The sequence below is a fragment of the Ursus arctos genome, unplaced genomic scaffold, assembly GCF_023065955.2.
Source record: "Ursus arctos isolate Adak ecotype North America unplaced genomic scaffold, UrsArc2.0 scaffold_24, whole genome shotgun sequence".
In the NCBI taxonomy this organism is placed as follows: Eukaryota; Metazoa; Chordata; class Mammalia; order Carnivora; family Ursidae; genus Ursus; species Ursus arctos.
This window is the reverse complement of record NW_026622919.1, coordinates 16,144,520-16,170,701: the sequence shown is the minus strand read 5'-3', so window position 1 is coordinate 16,170,701 and position 26,182 is coordinate 16,144,520. Positions and strand designations below refer to the sequence as shown.

The 26,182-nt window shown below is 48.3% G+C and overlaps 1 protein-coding gene across 1 annotated transcript in view; it reads left to right on the top strand.

Annotated features, from left to right (window-relative positions):
- Positions 1-23,432, top strand: part of MYL4 (myosin light chain 4) — a 28,097-nt gene extending 4,665 nt beyond the window's left edge. The window contains exons 2-8 of the mRNA XM_026512552.4: positions 10,598-10,754; positions 13,680-13,707; positions 19,947-20,096; positions 21,460-21,633; positions 22,119-22,196; positions 22,709-22,753; positions 23,259-23,432. Coding sequence (XP_026368337.1) covers positions 10,632-10,754; positions 13,680-13,707; positions 19,947-20,096; positions 21,460-21,633; positions 22,119-22,196; positions 22,709-22,737 — 582 coding nt within the window. The 5' untranslated portion in view covers positions 10,598-10,631 and the 3' untranslated portion in view covers positions 22,738-22,753; positions 23,259-23,432. The remainder of the gene's footprint in view (positions 1-10,597; positions 10,755-13,679; positions 13,708-19,946; positions 20,097-21,459; positions 21,634-22,118; positions 22,197-22,708; positions 22,754-23,258) is intronic.
- The last annotated feature ends 2,750 nt before the right edge of the window (positions 23,433-26,182 follow it).

Sequence of the window (26,182 nt, the reverse complement as noted above, 5' to 3'; positions counted from 1 at the left end):
GACCACTCAGTGTTATCTCTTATTGGTCATAACCTGATGCTCTTTTGACTCTCCCTCTCTGGACCCAGAGAACATGCTTGTTTTGTGCATGAGTCCCTAAGGGATTTCAAGTGTTGAGGCTAATCAGAAATGCATCCTGGTTGAGGTATGCTCTGAGATGGGCTACATGGCCTATGGCAGGGAGGGGCAGGCAGACCTCAAAAGCACAGAGAGGATGAACCGTAAGCAAATTAGCTTGCCTGGAGTGAAGGCCGTATAAGCTTGGTTGAAATGGTAGTGTAGGGGACGGCTGATAAGCTTTGGGTTCCAAACTGATGACTTTAGGTTGATAAAATAGACCTGGGGAGCTGCTGGTGGTGATTGAGCTGGGGAGTGACTTCATGAGAATGGAATTTGAGAAAGATTATGCTAACAGCTGAGGATTATGTGACTTGGAGGAGAGAGAGAGTAGGGGCCAGGAGTGCAGCAAAGAGGTGCTAGGGAGTCGAGGCAACTCTTAAATTTCCATTATTCTTGGATCCTGGCTGCTTGGGATATAGGATCATTGAGCCGAATGGGCAAGAAAGAATTCTTGAGACATTTTATGGTGCCAAAAGGTGTTTTTATTATAGCACAGGGGCGGGACCCGTGGGCAGAAAGAGCTGCATTGTGATTGTGAGGAGTGATGGATCATACAGTATTTTCAATCCTATGCAGGTGAGGCTGATGCTAGAGCTCCAGGAAATGGAGTCTATAGGCTCCTGGAGGCCTGTTATTAGGATTATGTTTTTCTTATAAATCATGAAGACAGTTCCAAACTATAGTGAAGTTTCTTGTTCTACACAACTGCGGTCTTTATCAGTTGACCACTTATTTTGCCCCTGCCTTTGTTCTTAGTTCCTAGTGTCTGAGGAATGTTATATGTATATCCCACCTTATGAGGCCTTGGTGGGGCGGGGGGGGGGGCGGGTTGCAGGGTCAGCTCGTGTTTTGCCCTCAGCTTGCTCTCTCATCAGCTGAATCTGAGAAAAGATGCAAAATGAAAATAGTTCCAAGTTACTCATTTACAGTGAGAAATATTCTTTTCCAATTCCTTGTCTTTAGAACATTCCGATTCCAACCAGAAGGCTGCTTACTGAGTGCAGACAGACCAAAAGAGTGAATCAAATGATCTTGCTGGCTGTTACCTCCTTTTCCTCAGAAGGGACATATATGCCTGACTGCTAGATAAAAAAATATTTGTTATCTGGAGAGGACGTTCACCGAATAGTAGAGTCTCTGTTTCTTTCCTTTTTAGGTTCTAGGCAAACTTTCGTTTTTTCTCTGAATAAATTGCACAGCAGTGAATTAAACACAGACTTGATCGTGTTGCAGTCTTGAGTCTACACTAGCTGTCTCAGACCCTGTTGTTGCTATTCGTTTGTGTGTCACACATGTGTGATTTGGGAGGTAGGTGATGAGTTAGGTTCAAAATGTACTGAGTTTGAAGTGCCTCAGGTGAGAAGTGTTCAAATGTTAATTGAAAATGTGAAGCTCAAACAATTTAGGAAAGAAGTTGGGGCTGGAGATAGAGATTTTCTAGGGGCTTTTGGGTGGCTCAGTCGGTTAAGCGGCTGCCTTCGGCTCAGGTCATGATCCCAAGGTCGTGGGATTGAGCCCTGTGTCCTGGGGGTCAGCTTTTCCCTCTGTCTCTCCCCCTTGCCTGTGCTCTCTCTCTCTCAAATAAATACATAAAAATCTTTTAAAAAAATAGAGAGCTTTTCCAGGTAGAACTAAATTTATTCTGTTTTGGTTATGTAATACCATATAAAACCTTTGTGAGAGTATTTATCATTACATTAAAACTATTTATATACCTGCATCCTCCACACCAGACAGGAAGCTCCTTGGGGGCAGGGATGGCCTCTTACTCATTTTGGTAAAAGTATGTGCATACTTATGTGTAATAAGTGTTAGTTGAATGGATGAATGGATGAATGAATGAAGGAGAGTAATCTGGATAAAGGAGATCCAGGAAAGCAGGGTGAGGGACAGAACTTTGGTGTGATAAGTACAGCAGAGAAGGCCCAGAGACAAGAGCACTAAATCTAGCCTCAGAGAAGTCACTGGTGGAGAGCTCGGGAGGAAGTCAGAATTTGAGAAAAGAAGAAGTTGGTGGAAAGGGAAACCAAGAAGAGAATCATTTTTAGCACTAAAAGCATGTCCCCAAATGCTGAGAAAAAGTGCTTGCTAAGGTGCTGAGTCTCTTTTTCCTTACTGAGAGCCGCCCATGCTGTGGGTGACAGGGCCAGCTGTCATTGATGCTTTCTTGTTTCCTTGCCCTCTTGGGGGCCAGCACACTCCATGAGGGAGTCCCATCAGCTCTACCAGCTCCCACTGTTGCCTTAGTGTCCTGGGTTCTAGTCTCAGATCTGTCATGACTCAAAGTGTGACCTTGGGCAAGTCACTCCCTTTTGTCTGTGCCTCTAAAGTCCTTTGCAGCTGACAGGATGTCTGGGGGAATGAAGTTTGGATGACTGGTGAGGATTCTTCATTGCTTTTCAACTATAAATCATTTTGCCAGACACCAGCTGTCCTGCCCTCTGCTTTAGATTCTCAGGCGGGCTCCAACCCACCTGTTGTTGGGGTCCTCCGAATGTCTTCCTCCCATGGTTCAGCTCACAGATCCATCATTAGGCTGCACTGCCTTGATCACAGCACAGAAATGAGCTTCAACCATTTAAATGGACTGTTGGGTGATTGGGCCAAACGTGTAGCATTCTCCACTTACGCTACACAGCTGAGGAAATGAAGTTGGATGGAATGATTTAAAGTACTCTAAGAGGGGGCGCCTGGGTAGCGCAGTCGTTAAGCGTCTGCCTTTGGCTCAGGGCATGATCCTGGCGTTCCGCGATCGAGTCCCACATCAGGCTCCTGGGCTGGGAGCCTGCTTCTTCCTCTCCCTCTCCCCTGCTGTGTTCCCTCTCTTGCTGGCTGTCTCTCTGTCACATAAATAAAAATTAAAAAATCTTTAAAAAAAAAAATAAAAATAAAGTACTCTGAGAACCAGTGCTATCATGGCCCTTAAAATTTTGATTTTAGACCCTACCATTTCTTCTCTGCCTTTACCTTTGGTGCTCTGGGTTTTCAGGGTCACTAAGACTTCAGGTTTTCATTGCTTTTTTCCTTCCTCTTTGGTCAAAAGGAATTTTAGCTACAGAGGATTGGGTTAATCATTCTCCTTGAGTTATATAGCCTTCTTCCATCACTGGTCCATACAAAGCTGCTTGTTTAATTAGTCATTTATTCCTTTTTACCTCGTTGCCCCATCCCATCCAAACAATACTCACCATAAGCAACCCTCAAATATTCTTAATGTGTATTTTTTTTGTTTGTATGTGTTCTTGAATAATGGGTAATGCTTCTAGTATGCGTGTACCTAATAAAATTGAATAATATATCTTATTCTCCCAGTATAGCCAATGTTATTTCAACATGTAAACATATAAAAATTATTGATGAGATTATATTCCTTTCTCTTTTTTTGTACTAAGTCTTCAAAACCCAGTGTGTGTTTTTTCTTACAGAATATCTCAATCTGGATGCTAAATTTTCATCACAAATACTTGATCTTTATTTAGATTTCATAATTTCACAGTTGAAAAAGTAGATTCACATACCTAAGTTTTCCAAGCATACTTCAAAATTTTCCAGTAACTGAATCAAGTACCCCCAAAAATCATTTTCCTTTAATATTTGCATCCAAATGGACAAAATTGCTTCCTCTATTTTAAAAGAATTTATCAGTATCAAAAGTATGTCCAAGTCAAGTAAATTCACTAACTCTTGTGTCAACTTAGTATTACTAACATGAAATTCAAGGAGACACTGCATAAATTGAAAAGCAACTCCAAATTTATTACTATCAACAAAACATTTAAACTTTTCTTGTCATTGTTGCAGCCAGTTTACATAATGCTGTTGATTAAAATCTGCATATTTATGTTAGAGAAATGCATATTAATTTGCATTGTGGCAGGCTTCAATTTTAGCATAAATTCTTGAACCTACCTAGCTAAGTTGCAAATAAGCCTTTTCTCTCCTTGGAGCTTCAGTTTTAGCTCATTCATATGCAGTATGATATCAGTGAGATTATATGCAGGTATTTTAAATTTACAGAAATGTAATTGTGGTTTCTATCTTATTCAGCTTCTTACTCATCGCTGTATTCTTCTGGCTATACATCTAATCTTTTGCTTCTTTTTTTTTTTTTTTTAAGATTTTATTTATTTATTTGACAGAGATAGAGACAGCCAGCGAGAGAGGGAACACAAGCAGGGGGAGTGGGAGAGGAAGAAGCAGGCTCATAGCGGAGGAGCCTGATGTGGGGCTCAATCCCAGAACGCCGGGATCACGCCCTGAGCCGAAGGCAGACGCTTAACCGCTGTGCCACCCAGGCGCCCCGACTTTGCCTTTCTTTTTTTTCTTCTGGAAGATATTCTTTCTTTTGCCTTTCTTTCTTTTTTTTTTTTTATAATGATTTTTTATTATATTATGTTAGTCACCATACAGTACATCCCTGGTTTCTGATGTAAGGCTCGATGATTCATTAGTTGTGTATAACACCCAGTGCACCATGCAATACGTGCCCTCCTTACTACCCATCACCGGCCTATCCCATTCCCCCACCCCCCTCCCCTCTGTGGTCCTCAGTTTGTTTCTCATAGTCCATAGTCTCTCATGTTTCATTCCCCCTTCTGATTACCCCTTTCTTTTGCCTTTCTATACTCTACTGTGTTTCCCAGCTGTGTCCATCATGCTACTTTTCAAATCTATTGTGTGTTCTATTTTAATTATTAATTTTTTATACCTAACATATTGCTTGTTTTTTGGAAGTTTTTTTCCTTATTTCAACTATTATACTTTTCCTATCTGATATTTCTGTTTGGTTCCTCTTTATGTCTTCTCGTTCTGTATCATACGGTAGTATTTCCTTTTATCTCTTTTAGCATGTGTACTAAGCTCCTTTTAAAATCTTGGCCTGTCTTCATATTTCTACTTAAGTTACCACCTGTAATCAAGTGGGCTGTATCCTTTTGGATTAGTTGTGCTCCTTATCTGTCTTGTTATTTTGCCTAAGGGCACATAGGTTGCTCGTCCAACAGAGCATGCCAGTGCCACTGAGCTGAGGGGGTAAGGGTTGGAGGTGAATGAGCCCTAGTACTGAGAACAGACCCTTCCCCCCACCACCCTGCCAGAGCACAGCAGCCTTAATACGGGGAGATTTTTTTTTTAGATTGCAATTCACCGGCCCTGAGAGTTTAGGGGAGGAGGGAGAGCACAACTGTCCAAAGTTCAGTTGCCCCCTACCTATTTTTTTACTAGCTCTTCCCAAGCGCAGTGCGTCTTCAGTGCCATGACGTTACCCTAACCAGCACCCGGATCACAGGTTTGAGTCACATGGGTGATGCGTATCACGGTGTGTTCGAAGGCGGTAGTGGAGGAAAAGAGAGATCAGAACCCCAGGGCTCCTTTTTTGTGGTCATTCCACAGTCATGCTTGGCCACATCTCTCCCCAAACCAAAGCCACCCTTCTAACACACACACATACACACCCCAGTTCAAAGCAGGGCTCCCCTTTCTCCAAGGGGTTTCTCACAGTTCCCTTCGTTTCTTGGTATTTTCTCCGTATAATTCTTCCACTGTTGATCTTGGGAGAGGGAGCAGCAGCTCCCTATTTCAATCAGGACCCCAGCCTAGCTATTTTGATTACTTCTCTGTCCTAGACACTGTTCTAGGCATGTCACCCATATTAAGTCTAATACCTTTTTGTGCATAAAACATCTCAAGAATTCTTTCTTGACCCTTAGGCTCAACCATCCCGTAACCCAACCAGCTAGGATCCAAGAATAATGGAAATTTAGAGCTGCCTCGACTCCCTAGCAGCCTCTTTGCTGCACTCCTGGCCCTTACTCTTGCTCTCCTCCAATTCACATAATCCTCACGACCAGTTTATGAGGTTATATTAGCAGCCCCATTTTACAGATAAGAAAACTGAGACATAACGAAGTTAACTTGAGGGGCGTCTGGGTGGCTCAGTTGTTTAAGTGTCTAACTCTTGATTTCGTCTCAGGTCATGGTCTCAGGGTTGTGAGATCAAGGCTCTGAGCTCAGCGAGGCATCATCTGCTTGAGATTCTTTCCCTCTGCACCGCCCCCCCCACATGTGTGCTTTCTCTCTCTCTCTCTAAAATAAATAAATCTTAAAAAAAAAAAACAAAAAGTTAACTAGTTTGCCTAATCCACTGAGTCAGGACTCTAACCCGGGCAGTCTGGCTCCTGAGTGGGCCCTCTTACCCCCCGCCTTGCGGCAGAGCCCAGTTTACCCAGTGCCCTCTATGGGGACAGATTCGTGTTGGCCAGGGCATTGCCCCATGATGTCTAGTTTATGAGACACTGGCCAGAAGAGAGGAGGGAGGGTGACAAGGACAAGGCATTAAGAGCCAGGCCTGCTGTCAGCAGCATTTGATCCCAGGCAGGAGACTCTGATGGATCTCTTTCAGGACAGGACATAGGGCGTGCATGGTGAGAGGGGAAGGGAGGAGAGTGAGCGAGTGTGAGTAAGCCCAGCCCAAATGAGGGCTGATGTCAGTTCTCTATGTGTCTGTCCCCGAATTTGCCATGGGCTGTAAATGGGTTGGTGTGAAATTCTGTCCTGCGTTTTCCATCTACCGAGTTTGAAGTCCTGCCAGTGGGAACATCTGAGCGGGCTGGAACCACTCTGGCTCAGGAACATTAGTGGCCTCAGAGGCGCTGGTTAGGCTTCCAGTACCCGCCACTATACTTGCCTCTTCACACTCTGCCTCTGCTTTCCTTCTCTCTTTCTTTCCTTTGCTCTTCTTGGTCAGCATGTGTTGGAGGGGGAAGCCTATGTCATAGACCTGGCGCAGGACACTCTAGAGGGACAAGAAGGTAAAAGTCAGTTACTGTGAAGCAGAGTGAGGGCCACGAAAGTGAAACCTCTGGCTCCTTACTGGGCTCTTCTGAGCTGTAAGCATCAGGAGTTGTAATAGCAAGGCCAGGGTTGGGTATCTTGACTCTTGATGCATGACTCTTTCTGGAAAACCACACTTCCCTCTAGTTGCTTCTGAAGTGCCAGACAGTCTTTTAGCTGGTGTTGCTTAAAGAGAATCAGAAACTGATTTGAGGAGTGTCTCCTCCCCCGCTGGGGCGCTTGTGGCCTAAGGTTTCAGGCAGGCTGGCTCCTCCTGTGAGTGTGGCTGACAGGCAGACTGCCTGGCCCCAGGGACCTGCTACATGCTTTCTGAGCCACAAATATGTCACACCATGGGTACCCAGCTGCCGTCCTCTTCCCCTCTCTCCCATTCCTAAACCCACACCTCACAATCCCAGTACCTGCTGCCACCTTATCTGTCCCTCCCCCATGCAGCCCCCTCTCCTGGAGTTCCTTCCAGGAAGTCTGAGAAACCCCAACACACATCTCGCTTCATCTAGGAAAGCGAATGAAATTAACAGCTGTACGTGTTTCTAATGTGCTGGGGTGGTTTGTGGTACTCTGCTTACATTGTTTCATACAGATCTCACAACAACTTGAGAAGGAAATGTTTACTGTTGAAGGTCCTTAGAGTACTGGGCCGGAGAATAGGAAATGGCAAATCTAGGATTCGGCCCTATGCTCGGCTGTCTCTAAGGCCCATACCCTTCCGTGTCTGCAGATGCTCGGCCAGCTCTCTAACCTCAGAGCTCTGTTCTCAAGCAGGCTGGATATTTTGCTCCTCCTGAGAATTAAAACAAATAAAGAAAGAAAAAGGAAAAAAAAGAAAGATAAATGAAAGGAAAGGAAACTCCTGACTCTGAGGATCAAACTTCTTACCAGAATGGTTAGAATAACTTGTTTCTTAACTGGAAGGGGATATATGAGAGCATCTCATTCAGTGGTTATTTTTAGACTCTTAAACCATGGAATCATTTCTTCGACAATGATCGTGGGACCCCAGTGTAGAAAACACACAGTGAAATGGCAGGGGGGAGCTCCCAACCTGGCCTCTCTGCCTCCCTTAGGGCTGGAAGCAAGTTAAGGGAGCCTTGGGTGTCTGTTGAATACTGTTTGAGAGCTCCCGATGATCTCTCATTTTAGAGATAAGCAAGCAGAGGCCCAGAGAGGGGAAGTGGCTGGCAAGGTCACGACTAGTGTCTGGATCTTCCAGCTTCCGGCTTGCAGGTTTCCACCAAACCCCGGTTTGTGTATCTTTGCAAGCCCTGCAGCACACCTAGGCTGGGAAGTGAGTGTGGTGGGAGGAGAGGAGGCGAGAGGCTGGGCTTCCTTTTTCCTTCTTCTTCACCACCAGCAACCTGAGCTCCCAACCCCTGGGGAATGAGGAAGTCAGGGAAGGGATAGATATGGAAAATGGAAGGGTGTAAGCAGAGGCTCCGGGAAGCAGGTGACACGAAGTCAGAAGGAAGAGAGAAGGTGAGGTAGAAGAGGGGTGGGGGGAGGTGAAAGGGCCAACAGCTGCTGTCCCAGGCAGGACCAGTGCTGGCCTGGGTTTGGGCCTTGCTCTCTCTAGTATTCCCTTAGGCCAGTCCTGGCTCCTTTTCCTGCCTCAGTTTCCTTTGAAGGCCTCTCTGCTTACCAGTGGTGAGAGCACACCGAGGCTGTAGGAGCGGCCGGGCAGGGGCAGAGCTCCACACAGGGCACAGGGAGCCAGAATTAGCTGGCTCAGCTCTGCCTATGGATGGCTGAATGTCTCCAGGCCGCTTAAAAGTCTCTCTGGGCATTAGGTTCTCACCTGCAAAAGCAGGTGGGATGAGACCAACTCTAAGGGCCCTTTTGGCTCGGAAAGATCTGGGAAATGGAGCCTGGGGAAGGAGCGGCTGTGGGCCCCGGGCCCCTGGAATCGCATGCAGGCTTAGGAGCTAGCAAGGAGCAGGTGTAGGTAGTCGAGCCATCTTGTTTCATAGGGAGGAAGCCGGCCTAGAGAGGCAGAGTGACTTTTCAGCTTCTCTCAGCTTGGATTTTTATCCCCTGAACTGGAGAGTCTTAAAGTTCAGCTCAAAGCAATTCTGTGCAGTGGATAAGCTTTTTTTGTTGTTCTCTGAACATTTTATAGGCTTTTAGCGGTTTTTACAAAAGCAGTATATGCTCGTTATAAAAATCTCCATTAATACAGGAAGTGAAAAAAAGTACAAAATTATGAATTGCTGTCATTACCCCTTCCTCACCGCCCCCAGGTCCCAGGGGTGTTTCTTCTAACACTTCAGTGTGTATTCATCCTAACCTTTCAGATGAACACAGACATATTATGTACACACCCCCCATCAATGGGATTATGATCTCAATGATTTTTTTTTTTAAGATTTTATTTATTTATTCAACGGAGATAGAGACAGCCAGCGAGAGAGGGAACACAAGCAGGGGGAGTGGGAGAGGAAGAAGCAGGCTCACAGCAGAAGAGCCTGATGTGGGGCTCGATCCCATAACGCCGGGATCACGCCCCGAGCCGAAGGCAGACGCCCAACCGCTGTGCCACCCAGGCACCCCATGATCTCAATGATTTAAGCATAAACTTTAGAATCAGACACACCTGGGTTCTGATCCAGCTCATAGCTAATTAGCTGAGTGACTTTGTCACCTGACCACTTTTAGTTTCAGTCTCCCCAAGTGTAAAACGGAGTAATAATGATATCTACTTTATAGGACTGTGGTGAAGGTGTAATGACATTTAATATGATAGCAGTTAACAGTGCCTGGTACACAGTAAGCACTACACGTACACACACACACACACACACAGATACACACACGTGCACATGCTCACGCACAGAGTCTGGGGGCGCAGAGTGAGTTAGAGGTAAAGTGACAACGAGACCCAAGTTTTCTGACCTCCGGTCACACTGACATTTAGCCACACCTCCCTGACTCTCACCCCAGCCCCCAGGCACAAGTTCAGCGCTCAGTACTTGTTGAATGAATGATTGAGGTTGCTGGTGGTGGGGGTAAACCCAGGGAAGTGAGGTCTGTGGAGTTCCTGGGATGCCTGCTCTGGAGGATGGAGGGCTTCACCCTGTGAATTGGGAGGGTGTGGGGACAGTGTGGGTGGCTAGACCAGCTGTTGCTTCAGGGCTCCAGGCCCCAGAGCTGAGGCCCCAGAGTGGCTCTCAGCTTAAAGGAGCCTGGCCTAAAAGGAATGTGCAGTGGGCTGCCTCTGCTCAGGAGGGGCTAAAAAAAGCCTTCCCCTCCCCTGGGCTTTGTGTGAGGGTTATCAACTGCTCAAGTCAGCTCATCTCTCTGGCTGGACTCTGGCATTTTTGAGAGGGTCTGTTTTCCTGGCCCCTGTGGGTTTCCACCCATTGGCAGGAAGGGGTCAGCCTGTCCCAGAGGTGGAGGCCAGGAGGAGTGTGAGGTGTGGAGGGAGGGGAGGCTCGTCGCCCCAAACCTGGTGACAATACACAGTTGTCAGCTGTGCCCTGCTGGTGTTTCTTCCTTTTATAGTCAGAGCAGTTGCTCTTGCTCTCACCCAGCCCCTCTGTGGGGGCTCCTGCCCAGGATAAAAGGGGAGGGAGGCAGCCCAGTCTCCTGTCTCATCTCCCAGGCGCCACATCTCTTGATTCCTTCCTAGCTTCCATCTCCACGGAAGATCCCAACAAGACAACATGCCTCCCAAGAAGCCTGAGCCTAAGAAGGAAGCAGCCAAGCCTGCCCCAGCCCCTGCCCCGGCCCCAGCCCCAGCTCCTGAGCCCCCCAAGGAACCTGCCTTTGACCCCAAGAGTGTAAAGGTGAGTGAGCCTTAGCCACTGGGATCCTGTCTGTCCTGGACTTTAGAGATCTATTTCCTGGAGGCTGGAATGGGCTGAGGGCTGTGGTGTCCATGCCCCACATCATGGTGCCCAGGGTGGTAGAGCTGGTGTTGGGGCTAGTGAAGGGTTTTGGGGTTGTAGGCCTTTCCCCTCAGGAACGGGTTTCTGGTCTGAGGAAGCCCTGCTCTGTCACCCCAAATTTAGCCAGAGTCGGGAATGGCAGGGAGGTACAACCAACCAACCATTCAGCCTTAAATTTTAAGGCGCTGTGGGAGTCATCATAGTGAAGAGAGAGAGACTGACCCTTTGCTCAGAGGTGGTACAATAGCTTTCTGGAGAAAAGACACATAATGATAACCGCCGGTGCCACTTGGAGTAAGCGGTGTAAGCAGTGAGGGAGCCGGGGGTCTGGGAAAGGCGTTGTTCGCAAGACCCTTGCAGCGGGTAGGGTAGGTGGTGAGGGCAGGGAGGCTCTAGGTAAGGCAAGAGGAGTCTGCTTCCCTCTCTCCTCCCTTACCAAAGTGGTTCCCTCTTTCTGAGGCCTCAGCCTGGGCTCCTGTCTGGGGTATGCAGTGCACAGGCCCATCCCAGGCTGAGACCCTCCCTCTAACCTGGTGAGGAAGTGGGGCCTGGTTTCCTCTCTGCCCGCCCCGCTCCCCTCACACTGGGAGGTTCCTCTCCCTGCAGCTGGTCCACCAGCCCTGCCTGCTGACTCAGTCACTTCAGGACTCCCAGCTATCCGGCCCAGCTGCTGAAGGAATGGAACTGGGAGGGGCCTGGCCAGGGAAGGAGGGGTCAGAGGCCTCTGGAGAGTGAAGCAGTTCTAAGCCTTGGCACCAGAATGTAAGAGGTCAAGTGCTACTGGTATGGAGAGCTATTAATAACAGGTTGGGAGTGGTGGGCCCCTGGGGGTAGCCACGAGGGCAGGGCTGGGGGTGGTGAGGAATCAGATCAAAATAAGAGCTCAGCACCGGGTTCTGTGACAAGAAGGTAGGGAAACTGAACCTCCGGGCTCCAATTTGGATGACCCTCCCCATCCTCTCAGGACTCTACCCCACACCCACAGCCCCAGGAGACCCTGCCGTGGTGCCAAGGACCCTGGGATTGATCTACGGTAATCCCTGCAAGGGTCAGGGGTCAAGCATAACTGGTTTGGCCAAGAGATGGAGGCAGTTGCACGTCCCTGGGCTTGATTATGGTACATGTGGAGGCAATCGTGTAAGACCTTGAAAGTACCTGGGTCATACGTTACTCCCACTACGGGCAGAGCCTCGCAAGAAAAGCTGACTCTCCCCCGCCCCCAGCAGGATGCTCTTATTTCATTGGTTCCGATAATGCCCTCCTCCTGTGGGGTAGCCTGGTCCCTGGCGTCTGGGCCACAGCTGCCTAGTGGTATCAGATCAGAGCCTTCTCTTTGACCCATCACTTCTCTCCATCCACCCACCTCCCCCATCCTCTCTCCTCTGGTTACAGTCCTCTTTCCCACATCTGGATCTTCCAACCCTGAGGGTTGTTGAAATTGCTTTAAAGTGAAAAAAAAAAAATGTAGGTATCCTTCATGATCAGAAGGATATGATTTCCCTATTATTGTACTTATCTGGTTCCTTTGCTTCCAAAACTCTGCTCAAAAAGACAGAACAAAAGTAAATTTAAGTCCAATATGTGTGGTTATGACCGTAGATTCTGATTTCATGTTTTAATACTCATTTCTCTTAGACATTTCCTCCTGGGGCTGAACGCGTTACAAAGCAAGGCAACTGCACCTTTCCCTCAGAGAGTTCGTGCAAAGCATCTTTATTTCAGGGACAGCTTTACCTTCCCGACCAACCCCACCTGCGGCAAAGCCTGGTCCGAGTCACAGCTAGTTTCCTTCCCAACCCAGTGTAACCCCTCCTCCGTTCTCCTACCTCATTCCAGCCACCCCCAGAGGCCCTCATTAATGGGGGTTCGCCTGGGAGGCACAGTACAAGCCGCAGTTAGGACTAGAAATGGTGCTCCGTGCAGAAGATGTGCCAGGCGGTGGTTACCACCCCCGGGGAAGAGGGGATCCGGTGGGGAGGGTGGTGGCAGATGAAGGGTGATGAAGTAACCCAGAAAATCCCAGGTTACAATGATGACTCATGCTCGTTCATTGTCATTTATTTTCAGAGCCTCCCCGCTGCCGCCATTGAATTATTATGCATTGTAGGGGTGAATCCAAAATTTATTCCTTGGCTCAACAATATTTTTTGAGTGTCTGCCCTGTGCCAGGCATCTCTGTGAACAGTAACAAAAATCCCAGCCCCAGGGCGAACCCTGGTTTCAAGGGGCCCCGGGCACAGCTAGACGCAGGACTGTGGAATAGTTAGGAAACATCGAGGGCCCACCCAGGCTAGGCTTGCTGTCCCGATGCCTAAGAGGGACATGTGCTGAGGGGAGGGGTGGGAATGGAATGGGGCGAGGGAAGGGAAGACAGGATTGAAGGAGTTGGATGGAAAAGGAAGAAAGAGGGGCTGAGGGTGAGGAGTGGTGGGCACCGAAAGAGAGAGGAAGTCTAACTGTGGGTGGATTGTGGAGTCAGGTTGAAAGTGAGGGCGGTTTATGGCCAGCTAGGATGAGCAATTTACAGTGCGCCCGAAGAAATCACCATAGGGAGTCAGCATAGGTTCTAGAGTCCTCTAGAGTATTTCTCTTTCTCTCTGTCCCTCTCATTCTGAGCCATCACTTCACACGTGATGTTGAGGGAGCCCTGGTGGCTGCACTATGTGATAGCTCATTGCAGTTCATTCGTCCGGAGACTGGGGTCTCCTCCCCTCACTGGTGGCCTGCGGGACGTGCCCCCCAACTGCGGTGGAAGCCACTTCGGCTTCCCTTTGGGAGCCTTTGGCAGTCTCAGCCCTCATTCCTGTGTTTCCCTCCCCACAGATAGACTTCACTGCCGACCAGATCGAAGGTGAGTACTAACAACCCCACCTTCCCCAGCACAGCCTGTGTTGCGCTTCCTGGAGGAGGACGGAGAAGAGTAGTTGCTATCGCCAGGGTCGTAGTGATCACCTTTCTCATCGCTTACCCGTGTGTGCTCATTTTCACCTGGGATATGTGATGCCTTAAGCACCTTATGTGGATTAACTCACTTAATTCTCACCACACCTGCACGAGGTAGGGACTGTTCTCACCCCCATTTGACTGTGAAAACTAGAGGGACAGACAGGTTCAGTAGTTTGCCCCGTCTCACGCGGCCAGTTGGTAGTAGACCCAGGGCTCAAACTCAGGCAATCCGATTGCAGACCTGAATTCTCAACCGTTCTGCCGGACTGCCTGGAACATAACAGACGCACAGCAAACGTGTCCTTTTCCCCTCCACCCACAAAAGCTACTATTCAAGATATTTAGAACCCTCATTTCCATTCCTTTTTTTTTTTTTTAAAGATTTTATTTATTCATTCGACAGAGATAGAGACAGCCAGCGAGAGAGGGAACACAAGCAGGGGGAGTGGGAGAGGAAGAAGCAGGCTCATAGCGGAGGAGCCTGATGTGGGGCTCGATCCCATAACGCCGGGATCACGCCCTGAGCCGAAGGCAGCCGCTTAACCGCTGTGCCACCCAGGCGCCCCCATTTCCATTCCTGTTATTGGAAAGCCTACTTAGCTTACTGGCATCCTCTCCCCTCATCCTGTATTCTGCCTAGATGCTCACCTGCTAATGGTGGTAGGGCCAATGGTGACTTGGGGGTGCCCAGTCCACGTGTGGTCCCCATCACCTTCTCATCTTTGATGAAGACAGTTTGTTTTCTCAGTGTTCTATGAAGTGCTAGTAAGCTCAGCTTCAAGGCAAGTCTCCAGATCTCCTACCCTCCAACTTGATTTGTTGCCTGTCTCCTGTTGAGTGTGGTGTTTTGAGAATAGAATGTTTCATCATGTTCTCTCTGCTCTATAGCTAGGGCTCATTGTCATTGTAACTTATCCCTCTGTTTCCCCACTGAATACCTCTAAGACATAAAATCACAGGAGTTAGGACCTTGAAAGGTCATCTGATCCAACCCCTTGATTTTAAGCACATACTGTATTTTATTTTATTTTTTTAAAGGTGTGCAATTTTATTATTTATTTATTTTATAATAATTGCTTTCATTTAGCCTTATCTTTTTTTTTTTTTTAAGATTTTAGTTATTCATTTGACAGAGAGAAAGAGAGCACAAACAGGGGAAGAGCAAGAGGCAGAAGGAGAAGCAGGCTCCCTGCTCAGCAGGGAGCCTGATGGGGGGCTCGATCCCAGGACCCTAGGATCATGACCTGAGCTGAAGGCAGACGCTTAACAAACTGAGCCACCCAGGTGCCCCTATTTTTTATTTTTTATTTTATTTATTTATTTATTTATTTATTTATTTATTTATTTATTTTTTAAAGATTCCATTCATTTACTTGACAGAGATAGAGACAGCCAACGAGAGAGGGAACACAAGCAGGGGGAGTGGGAGAGGAAGAAGCAGGCTCATAGCGGAGGAGCCTGATGTGGGGCTCGATCCCAGAACGCCGGGATCACGCCCTGAGCCGAAGGCAGACGCTCAACCGCTGTGCCACCCAGGCGCCCCTATTTTTTATTTTTTAAAAATTTATTCATTTATTTTAGAGAGAGAGCATGAGCAGGGGGGAGGAGCAGAGGGAGAGGGAGAAGCAGACTCCCCACCGAGCAGGGAGCCCAATGCAGGGCGTGATCCCTGAGGTCATGATATGGGCCAAAGGCAGATGCTTAACCGACTGAGCTACCCAGGCGCCCAGCATAAACTATATTTTTAAAAAGTATGAGGCGCCTGGGTGGCTCAATCATTAAGCGTCTGCCTTCGGCTCAGGTCATGATCCCAGGGTCCTGGGATCGAGCCCTGCATTGGGCTCCCTGCTTGGTGGGAAGCCTGCTTCTCCCTCTCCCACTCCCCCTGCTTGTGTTCCCTCTCTCACTGTCTCTCTCTCTCTGTCAAATAAAGAAATAAAAATATTTTTAAAAAAGTGAACTAATATCTGCACAAGGTAGAACAAAAACAAAAACTCATATACTACTTTAAAAAATAATAAAAAATAAAAATATTTTCCTCTTGCTTTCTTGTTATGTTGATCCCTCTTCCAAAGATAACCATTGTTAATAGGCCTATGTGTCCTTCAAGAAAAATATGTAGTGGTATACCAGTATGTATATATAAAATTTACACAAATCGAGCCATGTGATAATACCATCCTGCATCTTTTATTTAATACATATTTGGATTTCCTAATATTTAATATATATTATTAATATACCTTGGTATCTTTTTATTTATTTATTTATTTATTTTTAACGATATTTATTTATTTGAGAATGAGAGAGAGAGAGAGCATGAGATGGGGAGGGTCAGAGGAAGAAGCAGACTCCCCGCTGAGCAGGGAGCCCAATGCGGGACTTGATCCCAGGACCTCAGGATCGTGACCTGAGCCAAAGGCAGACACTTAACCGATTGAGCCACCCAGGCGCCCCGATATACCTTGGTATCTCTTTATAGTTAACAAACAGTTCTACTTCATTTTTTAAAAGAATTATGTAGAGTCTCACACACAGATATACATTTTAATTAAATCAGGCTCGTAGTGATGGACCTTTATGTTGTTTCCAGTTGGGAGCTATCATGCTTTCCCCAGGGGACCTTCCTAGGAGTGGGTCAAAGGATACATACATTTTAAACTGTAATAGTTATTGTGAAACTGCCTTACCAAAAAGTGATGCCAATTTACCCACAAATAGGGCATGAGGACTAGCAGATGCATTTTGAACTAGTGGATTGAACCTCACTCTGCTTTTGCAATACCCTGTGGACATTTGCTTTCAACCAGTAGTTTGGTGTGCTGTAAAATTCTTAAAGTTAATTTAAATGCATTTTAGTTAAATATATACTATGTGTAGATATAAGCATGGTAGTACCCATGAGGACTAGAGAGTCCACTAATGATCAAAATTTTTCATTTTCCAAATGGGAATCATGATCAAAGCCAACTGGGACAGCTGGTTGCCTCTTTTCTCCATGAAGATTTTCAGGGCTGTGGTCTAACTCATTTCAGTCTGTCATCCCTCCGGTCTTGAAGATGTTGTTCCTTATTTTGGATCGTAATTATTTCTGTTTGATTTTTACTCCTGCTACCTCTTCATTTGCTCTTTGATGAAGCCGAGATGTTTTTCTCGTGTTATGCTAGAAAGAATGTTATTTGAATCAGGAGATTTTAGTATTGGCCCTCATTCTGCCACTATTGACCATGAGACTTTGGGGAAGTCTTGTTTGAACCTTAATTTTCTTATCTGCAAAGTAAGAATATTTGGTTCTTTTCAACTCAGAAATTCTGTGACTGTTCCGCATCCTTTAGATATCCTCTATTTGAAGATAGTTATCAAATCCTATCTTAGCTTTATATTCTCCAGGTGATATGGCCCCATTTTATTTTAATGCTTTTTTTTTTTCTCCTAGAAACTAGCTTCTAACTCTTAACTTACTGGTCCCTCTCCAGATTTCCATATTCTATCTCTCTCTCTGTCTTTTAAAGATTTATTTATTGATTTGAGAAAGAGAGAACAGCCAAGGGGGGAAGAAGGACAGAGGGAGAGGGAGAAGGAGAGAAGCAGACTCCCCGCTGAGCATGGAGTTGGGGAGCAGGGCTCAATCTCGTGACCCTGAGATTATGACGTGAGTGGAAATCAGGAGTTGGACGCTCAACCAACTGAGCCACCTAGGCACCCAGATTTCCGTATTCTTATAGGAAGGGATTACCACCTTTGCTCATTGCTCTAGCAAAGACCTGACTACTGCAGACTCTTGAGAAGGGGTTTCTTCTGGGCCCATGAACATCACCTCTCACGCACCCCGAGATCACACTGGCTTTGTCTTCTACTTGTAGCAGCCCTAAACTTGAGTGTTTGGGGTTCTGTGGTACCAGGCTTTGTAGCGAGCTGGCACGCCAGCAGGTACAGTGAGTCCTTCCCTTCTCCTCCTTCGTCCTCACTCTTTTCTTGTTGTCCTGAATAGTTGGCCGGAAGTCATGTGTGAATTGGCCTATAAATGAGGATAATTATACCTATAGCATAAGGTTTTTGAAAGTTTAAGACAACATTATTAGCTCAGAGCTTGGTCCACTGTCAGTGATCAAATCATAGGTCATAGTCCTTCTACTTTCCCCCTCAGGTTCCCCCGTCCTGTTAAGGATCATTATATTCTTCTTTTATGAGGAGCCTCCTTGTGTTAAATCTGACCTCACTCTTCTGAATTAGTTCATTCAGAGATGAATGAAGAGATCAAAAAGTCTGAGTTCAGTGGCCCCTGGGTGGCTCAGTTGGTTAAGTGGCTGCCTTTGGCTCTGGTCATGGTCCCCGGGGTGCTGGGATCGAGCCCCACAGGGGGCTCCTTGCCCAGCGGGAAGCCTGCTCCTCCCTCTCCCTCTGCCCCCCCCCCACTCAGGCGCTCTCTTTCTCTGTGTTTAAAAAAAAAACTTAAAAAAAAAAGTCTGAGTTCAGATTCAACTCATATATTTATTGAGCACTGAATTTGTAGCAGAAGGCATGCTAATTGCCTTAACAATTAAAAGAAAAAAAAATTAAGTCTTTCTAACAAAACTGTGAAGTAGGGGTTATTTCCTTTTGACAGAGGAGGAAATGGAGGTCAGTGAGGTTAAGTGACTCGGCCAGAATCACATAGTTAAATGTTAAAATTGAGATTAAACGCAGTAAGATAAGACTAGCAGCATTGTTTGAGCATTTACCATATGCAGGACATTCTGTTAAGATTTTTAACATGCATTATTGTATCTAATTTGAGTGTAATTAAAAAACCCTATGAAGTAGGTGCCATTTATAGAGGAGAAGAGGTTTATGGAGGTTAAATATTTACTTGCCCAACGTCACACAGCTAGTAAGCAATGGAAATGGAATTTGAACTTAATTATTCAGTAATTGAAAGACATGTGGTTTTGTATCTTTTAAGTTCTTACAAAGCCTAATAAAGACTTGCAAATAAACATCTTGCAGAACTGCTTTGATATGTGGAATGATTTGTAAATAATCCGTAGGCAGACTCTAAGGAATAGTGTTTCCAGAGTACTTGGTGAGGATTAAAAGCAGCTTTGTTTCCTAAGTAGTTCATACATTCTTTGGTTTGTATTGTTAATCTGTTGAGTAAACCATTTCTTTGCCATTCCCAGTCCAAATTATCCCCATTAATGAACTGATTGAATCCAAATTAATGAGGAATTAAGGTTCTTTGCAAAGGGCCCAGGAGTGCCTTAATTTGGCCTTGCTCCTTGGACACCTGTCCTGGTACCTTCAGGGAGTCTAGTCCCTAAAGCTCTGAGCGGGCTCCGGATCGAGGGGAACAATAGCACCCACCCTTTGTTGGTTCCCTCACCATGTGCTAGACAGCATGCTTGGCGCATTTGATAATCCCTCCAGCAACCCACTCTGGTAGACATTATATCCCTACTTAGAGCTGAAAAAACGGAGGGCCCGCCGAGGGTGAGTAGTTTGCTCAAGGTCACATGCAGTTCCGTGGTAGAGCTGGGGTGGTTGTGGGGTGGTCGGAGTGTCCCCACCACGTCAGCTCGTCTGGCTTGGAACAGGCAGTACTGTTGGCCGACTTTCGAACGGGTCTTACCACGATGCAAAGTGCCTCCATGCACCAGCACCTCCTTTGACATTCACAATTAACTGGGAAGGGAGGGGGCAGGTGGAGCCTTTTTGCCTGTGTTTGCACGAGGAAACGGAGTCCTAGCTGGGCTTATTCTGCACTACGGGGCAGAGCCAAGATGAGAAGCTAGGAATCCTGACTTCTGAGCCAGTGCTATTTTCACTTCCCTGCCATTTTGACAGTCAGGCCCCTCCCTTGCAGCAGGGCAGGGTGGGAGGATGGAAGGGGTGGGGTAGGGGAGATACTTAGATGACACGACAGAACTGGTAGAAGGGATCGCTGGCCCAGCGCTGGAGCAGGTCATGGAGGCTCCAGGATGCCCCTTTGCTTGTCAGAAGATAGCATGGGGTGGCTTCCAGGGAGGGGTTGGAATGGTGGCCGAGAGCAAATACTGAAGTGTTTCATCAGCCGCATTGACCAACTGTCAGCCTGGGTGACGCCTGGTGGTTCCCCAGCCACTGTCTTCACTTGGCGTCAGCTGCAGTCGGGTCTTCTCTCTGCAGAGTTCAAAGAGGCTTTCTCATTGTTTGACCGGACGCCGACTGGAGAGATGAAGATCACTTATGGGCAGTGTGGGGATGTGCTGCGGGCACTGGGCCAGAACCCCACCAACGCGGAGGTGCTGCGCGTCCTGGGCAAACCCAAGCCTGAAGGTCAGCGTGGGCCTGTGGCTCGACCTCCTGGTGTCTGCCCCGAGGCCCCTGGGGCTCTTCCTCTTCTCCCACTTAGCCCTTCAAGACCAGACCCCTCCCCAGGTTACCCTTCTTCCCTTGCTAGAATTTATCTGGAAGTCTCTGACGGTTGATTCTTGAAGAATGTGGCCAGGGCTTGTTCTTGTTTTCCCTGTGAGGTCAAAGCTCCTGGAGAGCAGGAGCGACCTTCTGTTGCTTCAGCAGCTTGCTCTGACACCCCAGGGTGCAGGGAAGTGAGGTGGGGAATCTCACCACTAGCCACCTGCCCGCATCCCCATGCCCAGTTTCTAGTTGCGGTGTCACCGCACTGAAATGTCCCACGGCCACTATGACTTGTATTAGGAAGACTTCGTTTCTGATGTTTGTGAGAGCACTGAAGGTTGCTAATTATTCGTTTAAGTTAAAGCAGATTCAAGATGAGCTCTGTAATGATACCTCTTCCACTCATTTGCATTCATTCAGTAGGTTTTGGTGAATGAGTTTCCAGAGCGGTGCAAGGGAATGTGTCCCATTTGTGCATGTCATCTGTCATGTGTGGTAGTAGACTTAACAGCTGCTCTAACACACGTCCTTCGGAGAGGTGTCGGCACTAGGTGGGGACGGGCAAACCTGGGCGGGAGCCCCCCAGCCAGGGTAGGCCTTCTCTCGAGGCTTCCTGGGCCCCATATTGCTCCCCTCCCCTTTCCTTGGTTCTGGCACCTTCCCCTCCTCCTCTTGCTGCTGCAGACACCAGTGTGGGGTGAAGGATGTGGGCAGGAAAGGGCCAGAGGACCAGCAGGGCTTCTCAGAGATAAAGACGTCTGGGCTTTTCCATTTTTGGAGGCTCCTGCATTGTTTTAGAAGACAGAACTGCCCACTTTTGTGGTGTTTAAAAATGAAAGCTTTTAACACATTATGATGTGGAAGAAGTGGGCTCGTCACAAATGAATTGCAAATTTATAAAAATTATTGATTCAGAGTCGCTCTAGGCAATGTGGTCTAGTAACGGGACCCAAAGGAGGGACGGTGGCAAAATTCCTTTTTGCAATCCTATCAGTTTACCTCTGTGACGTGTCTGTCACATGTCAAAAGTCTAATGTGAGGCCTGGTTCTGAGACCCTTTGGGCCCCTGAAACCTGCCGCGGCCGCTCAAATCCTGCCGCGGCCACCCTCGGCTCCCCCGCCTAACTGGCCCCCTGGAACTTAGAGGCGGGGGTGGGGTCATGGTGGCCTTTTCCCTTCCGCCCTGGTCCTGGCCTGGCAGAGCTGGGGCGAGGCCCCCTGCGGACCCCTGCTCCCCTTGAGCTTCTGCTCACATCGCATTCTCTCTCCTTCCTGCCTGAAGAGATGAATGCCAAGATGCTGGACTTCGAGACGTTCCTGCCCATCCTGCAGCACATCTCCCGCAACAAGGAGCAGGGCACCTACGAGGACTTCGTGGAGGGGCTGCGTGTTTTCGACAAGGAGAGCAACGGCACAGTCATGGGTGCTGAGCTTCGCCATGTCCTTGCCACCCTGGGTATGCAGGCTGCTGGTGCCCAGGTGGGAGGACGAGAGGGGTGGGAAGTGCCCGGGTGGTGTAGGTCGGGGAGAGACGGGGTCCCTGCATCTTGAGGATCACGTCCTGGTTCAGGCCCTGTCTCTCCAGGCCCTGCAGGAACAACCTTCCCCCAACTGGATCTGCTCAGCTGGGCTTGGGAGGAGAGGAGAGCCATCGGCAGGGCAGGGCTGAGGCCTGAGATGTGCGACCCAAGGCTGCCATCCTTGTCATTGCCTCAATCATGGGGACCCTGTTCTGCTCCCCCAGTGCCGGCTGTAGGGAAGAGGGAGAGGCCTTGGGGAGTAGAAAAGACCTAAGACCCTTGGCTCCGCCTCCAAAGCTTAGATGTCCACCTCCCAGATCTGGGGGGCCTTGGGCCTTGAGAGTCGAGGGGGTGCTTGGATTTGGAGGAGCCTGTGCCTCCTTTGCCATGCGTAATTCAGAGACTACTGCCCCCACCTCAGGTGAGAAGATGACCGAGGCCGAGGTGGAGCAGCTGTTGGCCGGGCAAGAGGATGCCAACGGCTGCATTAATTATGAAGGTATCAGGTCATGCCTCACTTCCTCGGGCGCCCGGGGACAGCGGGCACAGTTTGGGCTGGGTGGGTCTGCAGAACAGAACAGATCGTGGAGCTAGAGGCTAGATGGGTGTTGGTAAGCTCCCAGTGGATGTCCTTTTCCATCCTCGAAGTGAACAGCAGAGTATAATGGAAGGAGCATGGGTTTTGGAGATGGCTCTGTGATAGACTGGCTGTGTGATCTGGATCAAATGACTTACCTTCTCTGAGCCTCAGTTTTCTCATCTGAGCAATGGGGTGATTCCGGCACCTTTCTCAAGGTTGCGGGGATTAGCAGAGACAACGTAGCTCATTTCATCTATGTCCGGGGGTCAGCTGAGAAGACACAGCAGAGGTTAGGTCTCTTCTTCCAGCTTCTCCCCATCAACCCCAAATCAGAGAAAGAATCACAGTCTGGAGAAAGGGTGGTAGGAAGGTGGGAAGTCAGGGGCTGAGAGGGGCCAAGTGCAGTGACTGATTTCTGTTTCCCTTCCCAGCTTTTGTCAAACACATCATGTCTGGGTGAAGCAAACCTCTCCAGGGTGAGTGCAGCCTCTCCCTCCTGGTCCCTCCTGGGGCCTGCCAGGGGCTCCCAAATACCACCACATGCCCTAGAGTTTTCTGTCCCAATCTGACCCTATGGGGGAAACCAGAGGGGGTCATGATGGGAGAGTAGCCTGGCCTGCCCACCATTCCCTGCACCCCCTGTGCTCCTGCCTCCTGCCTTTGGTCCCTTCCAGCCTGGCCTTATGCTCTCTCTGCTCTTTGCATCCTGTCTTGACCCTCATCAGTCACACCTGACAGCCTCTCTATTAGGGTCGCTCAAGGCAAGACTATTTCCTCCGGCCTGGGGCCTCCTGTACTGGCTCCTGCATGTGTGAAAGCCAGGTCCTGGGTGGAAGAGTGCCCTGGCCTGCGCCCTTGACTCTGTTTCTATTCATGTTCCTATTGGCTCCCTTCCCTGGGCTCCCTGGGGCTGAGGGCCATCCTGATTGGGGTGTGGGGTTTGTGATAAGGGGCTGGGGTCCATCTAGCACTTTCTTTCAGGTGCCTGGCCCTGGGCCTTTGCCTTTCTGGGGCGAGTTAAGCCAGAGGCCCAGAGTGACTGAGCTGGAGCTGGGGTCCTGAACTTACCATTGTACCACAGCCCCGAGGACTCCCTGGGCCGTTAGCCCTCCCTGTAAATAAACAGTCCTGGCAAGCCTGGGCCAAATTCTCTGATTCCAGCCAGTCTTTGAATTGTTTTTTTAAAACCAATTAATTGAGCTGTGTGTGTGTGTGTGTGTGTGTGTGTGTGTGAGATATGAGGCTTCACACATATTCCTTAGAGAAATGAGTAGCATCTGGGAGCCGGGAGATAAGGGCTGAAGCCCAGGGATCTGGAAATATTAAGGTTAGACCCATGAGCAGAGAGCTCTGGGGGGTGGGGAGCTGCAGTGCATGGAGCTGTAATCTGGAGTTTCGTTTCCTTCCAAGGCTCACTCCCCACCTTGTTTCACTGCCAGGTGGTGAACAGGAAGGGGGTATAGGAGCACTGGGGCTGTCAGGGACCCCTCAAATGGTTCTTCTTCTTCTTTTTTGTAAAAATTATGGCAAAATACATATAATACAAAATTTCTGTCTTAACCATTTTTAGGCTACAGGTCTGTAGGGTTAAGTATATTCACACTGTTGTGTAACCCATCTCCAGAGCCTTTCATCTTACAAAACTGAAACTCTATATCCATTAAATACTAATGCTATTTATTTGACAGAGAGGGAGAGCACAAGCGGGGGCGAGGGGAGGCAGTGCAGGGGGAGAAGCAGACTCCCCGCTGAGCAAGGAACCCAATGCGGGACTTGAGCCCAGGACCCTGGGATCATGACCTGAGCCAAAGGCACATGCTTAACCGACTGAGCCACCCGGGCATCCTGATGGTCCTTGTTTCTTGATGTGGGCCCCTTTAGGTGCCTTTTCCCCTGAGTACAAAGCCCCTGGTGCCTGATTCAGCCCTGCAGGCCCTGGATATCTCACTGACTTGCTGCTCAAACCCTGGGTCCATGCCCAGGACTCCAGCTCAGGGCTCTAGAAGGTGTCAGGGTCAGAAGCAGCACAAACCTCAGCCTGGGAGGCAGGGGAGCAGGGAGAGGCAAGCGGAAAAAGGAGAGAGATGAGAAAACCAGGATTGGGAAGAAAGAGATAGAAATGGGGTGAAGGGTTTTCTTTTTTTAAGATTCTATTTATTCGAGAAAGAGAGAGAGAGAGCACAAATGGGGGGAGGGGCAGAGGGAAAAGCAGGCTCCATCCCAGGACCCCAGGATCGTGACCTGAGCTGAAGGCAGACGCTTAACCGACTGAGCCCCCCAGGTGTCCCCAGAAATGTGGCGAAGTTAAAGACACACACCCATGAGCAGAAACACATATTGGAGCTCAGGGGCCCAGTTACCCCCATTTGGGGGTCCCTATATCCCTGAGAACTCCGCAGGGTGGGTCAGATTCTCCTTCTCATAGCCTTTCTGCTGCCCTGTTGGGGCACCCAGGCACAGAATTTTGTGGAACATCTATAAATCCAGCCATCGTTGAGATTCCACGAGCCCAAATGGGAAGCTTGTCGTGGGAAGCTGAGAACCACGAACCCAAAGTCACCCTTCTCAGAATTTATGGTCTGGCTGGGAAGATGAGACCGAGGCCCATGTGTAGCCTTTCTTCTTTGAAGGGGGCTCCAGCTTTGGGAATAAACTGGTTGAATCATAAAACCAGAGATCTTTATGTACTTATAGAGAGGGATCACTGACTCTAGTGGTTTTTAAACTGTTTTAGCTCCTAAGCCTTTTGCTCAAACTAAATTCTGTGGGGGAACCAATGCATGGAGCTGAAGGCAGCAGAGCTCTGGTTGAGGCGGTGGGATGGATTCCAGCTTCTTGGAGTCTAACTTGTGTTGCTTGGAGCACAACCAGAAGACCCTTGATCCAGCCAGACCTAATTGTAAAAATAAAGAAATGGATCATTAGCGGTGAGGTGACTTATCCAAGGTCACAGCTAAAGGAACCCCAGAATCCCATATTTTTCCCATTTTCAACACACCAACCTGCCTTTGAAATGTTTCCCAAGTTAGGCTCACAGGCGTCTGACTGCTCTTTTTCGATTTTACTTGTTTCTCCTTTTTGAAAATCGACCTCCCCAACCAGAAATCTAATATTCTTCCTCGGTGTTGGGGCCTTGTCAGGTTTTCCTCCCTCCCTCCCTTTCTTCACGAAGTGTGTATTGTCCACCATATGCATTTCTGACGAATGGGGGTTAAGGCTCCCGGTGATTAAAGAACAGGTGTGTTGCCTGCCCAGGTAGCTTATGGTCCAGTTAAGCAACAACATAAGCATCCAAGGACTAAGCAGAGAATGATTGTCAAGGAGCATAACTTTGTAACTCACAAAGCACGAGTTCCCAGGGACCTGCACGGAGAGGAACTAGAAGGAAATGAGGTGTGACAGGGAAGGTTTTCCTTGGGAGATGGGCTTTAAGTGAGACCCAGGGTTGGTGCTCAAGCCCGGGGAGAGGAAGTTCATGAACCGGACACTTACTGAGTGCCTGCTGTGTGTATGGCCCTGGCTTGGGCCTTGCGGATTTACTGCACCAGGCAGTCATGGTCCCTGTCCTCATGAAGCTTACAATCTAGTGGGAAGATAGACATTAAATAGTTGTAATCATGTGACAGATAACAGCCAACCTTTTCTGAGACCAGTATCAGTTATGGTTCTATTTGGCTGTGAGTTACAAAGACCAAAAGACAGTGGCTTAAAGAAACAAGAGTGCATTTTCCCCTCCCACTGAGGTTCAGAGGTTGGCAGTCCAGGGCTGGTATGACAGCCATTCTGCACACAGTGCTCAGGACCCCGGCTCCTTTTATCTTGTGGCATTGCAGCATGTGACCTCTGCTCATGGTCTAAGATGGCTTCTCTGGCTCAGGCACCGCTTTACTGAAGGAATAGTTCTG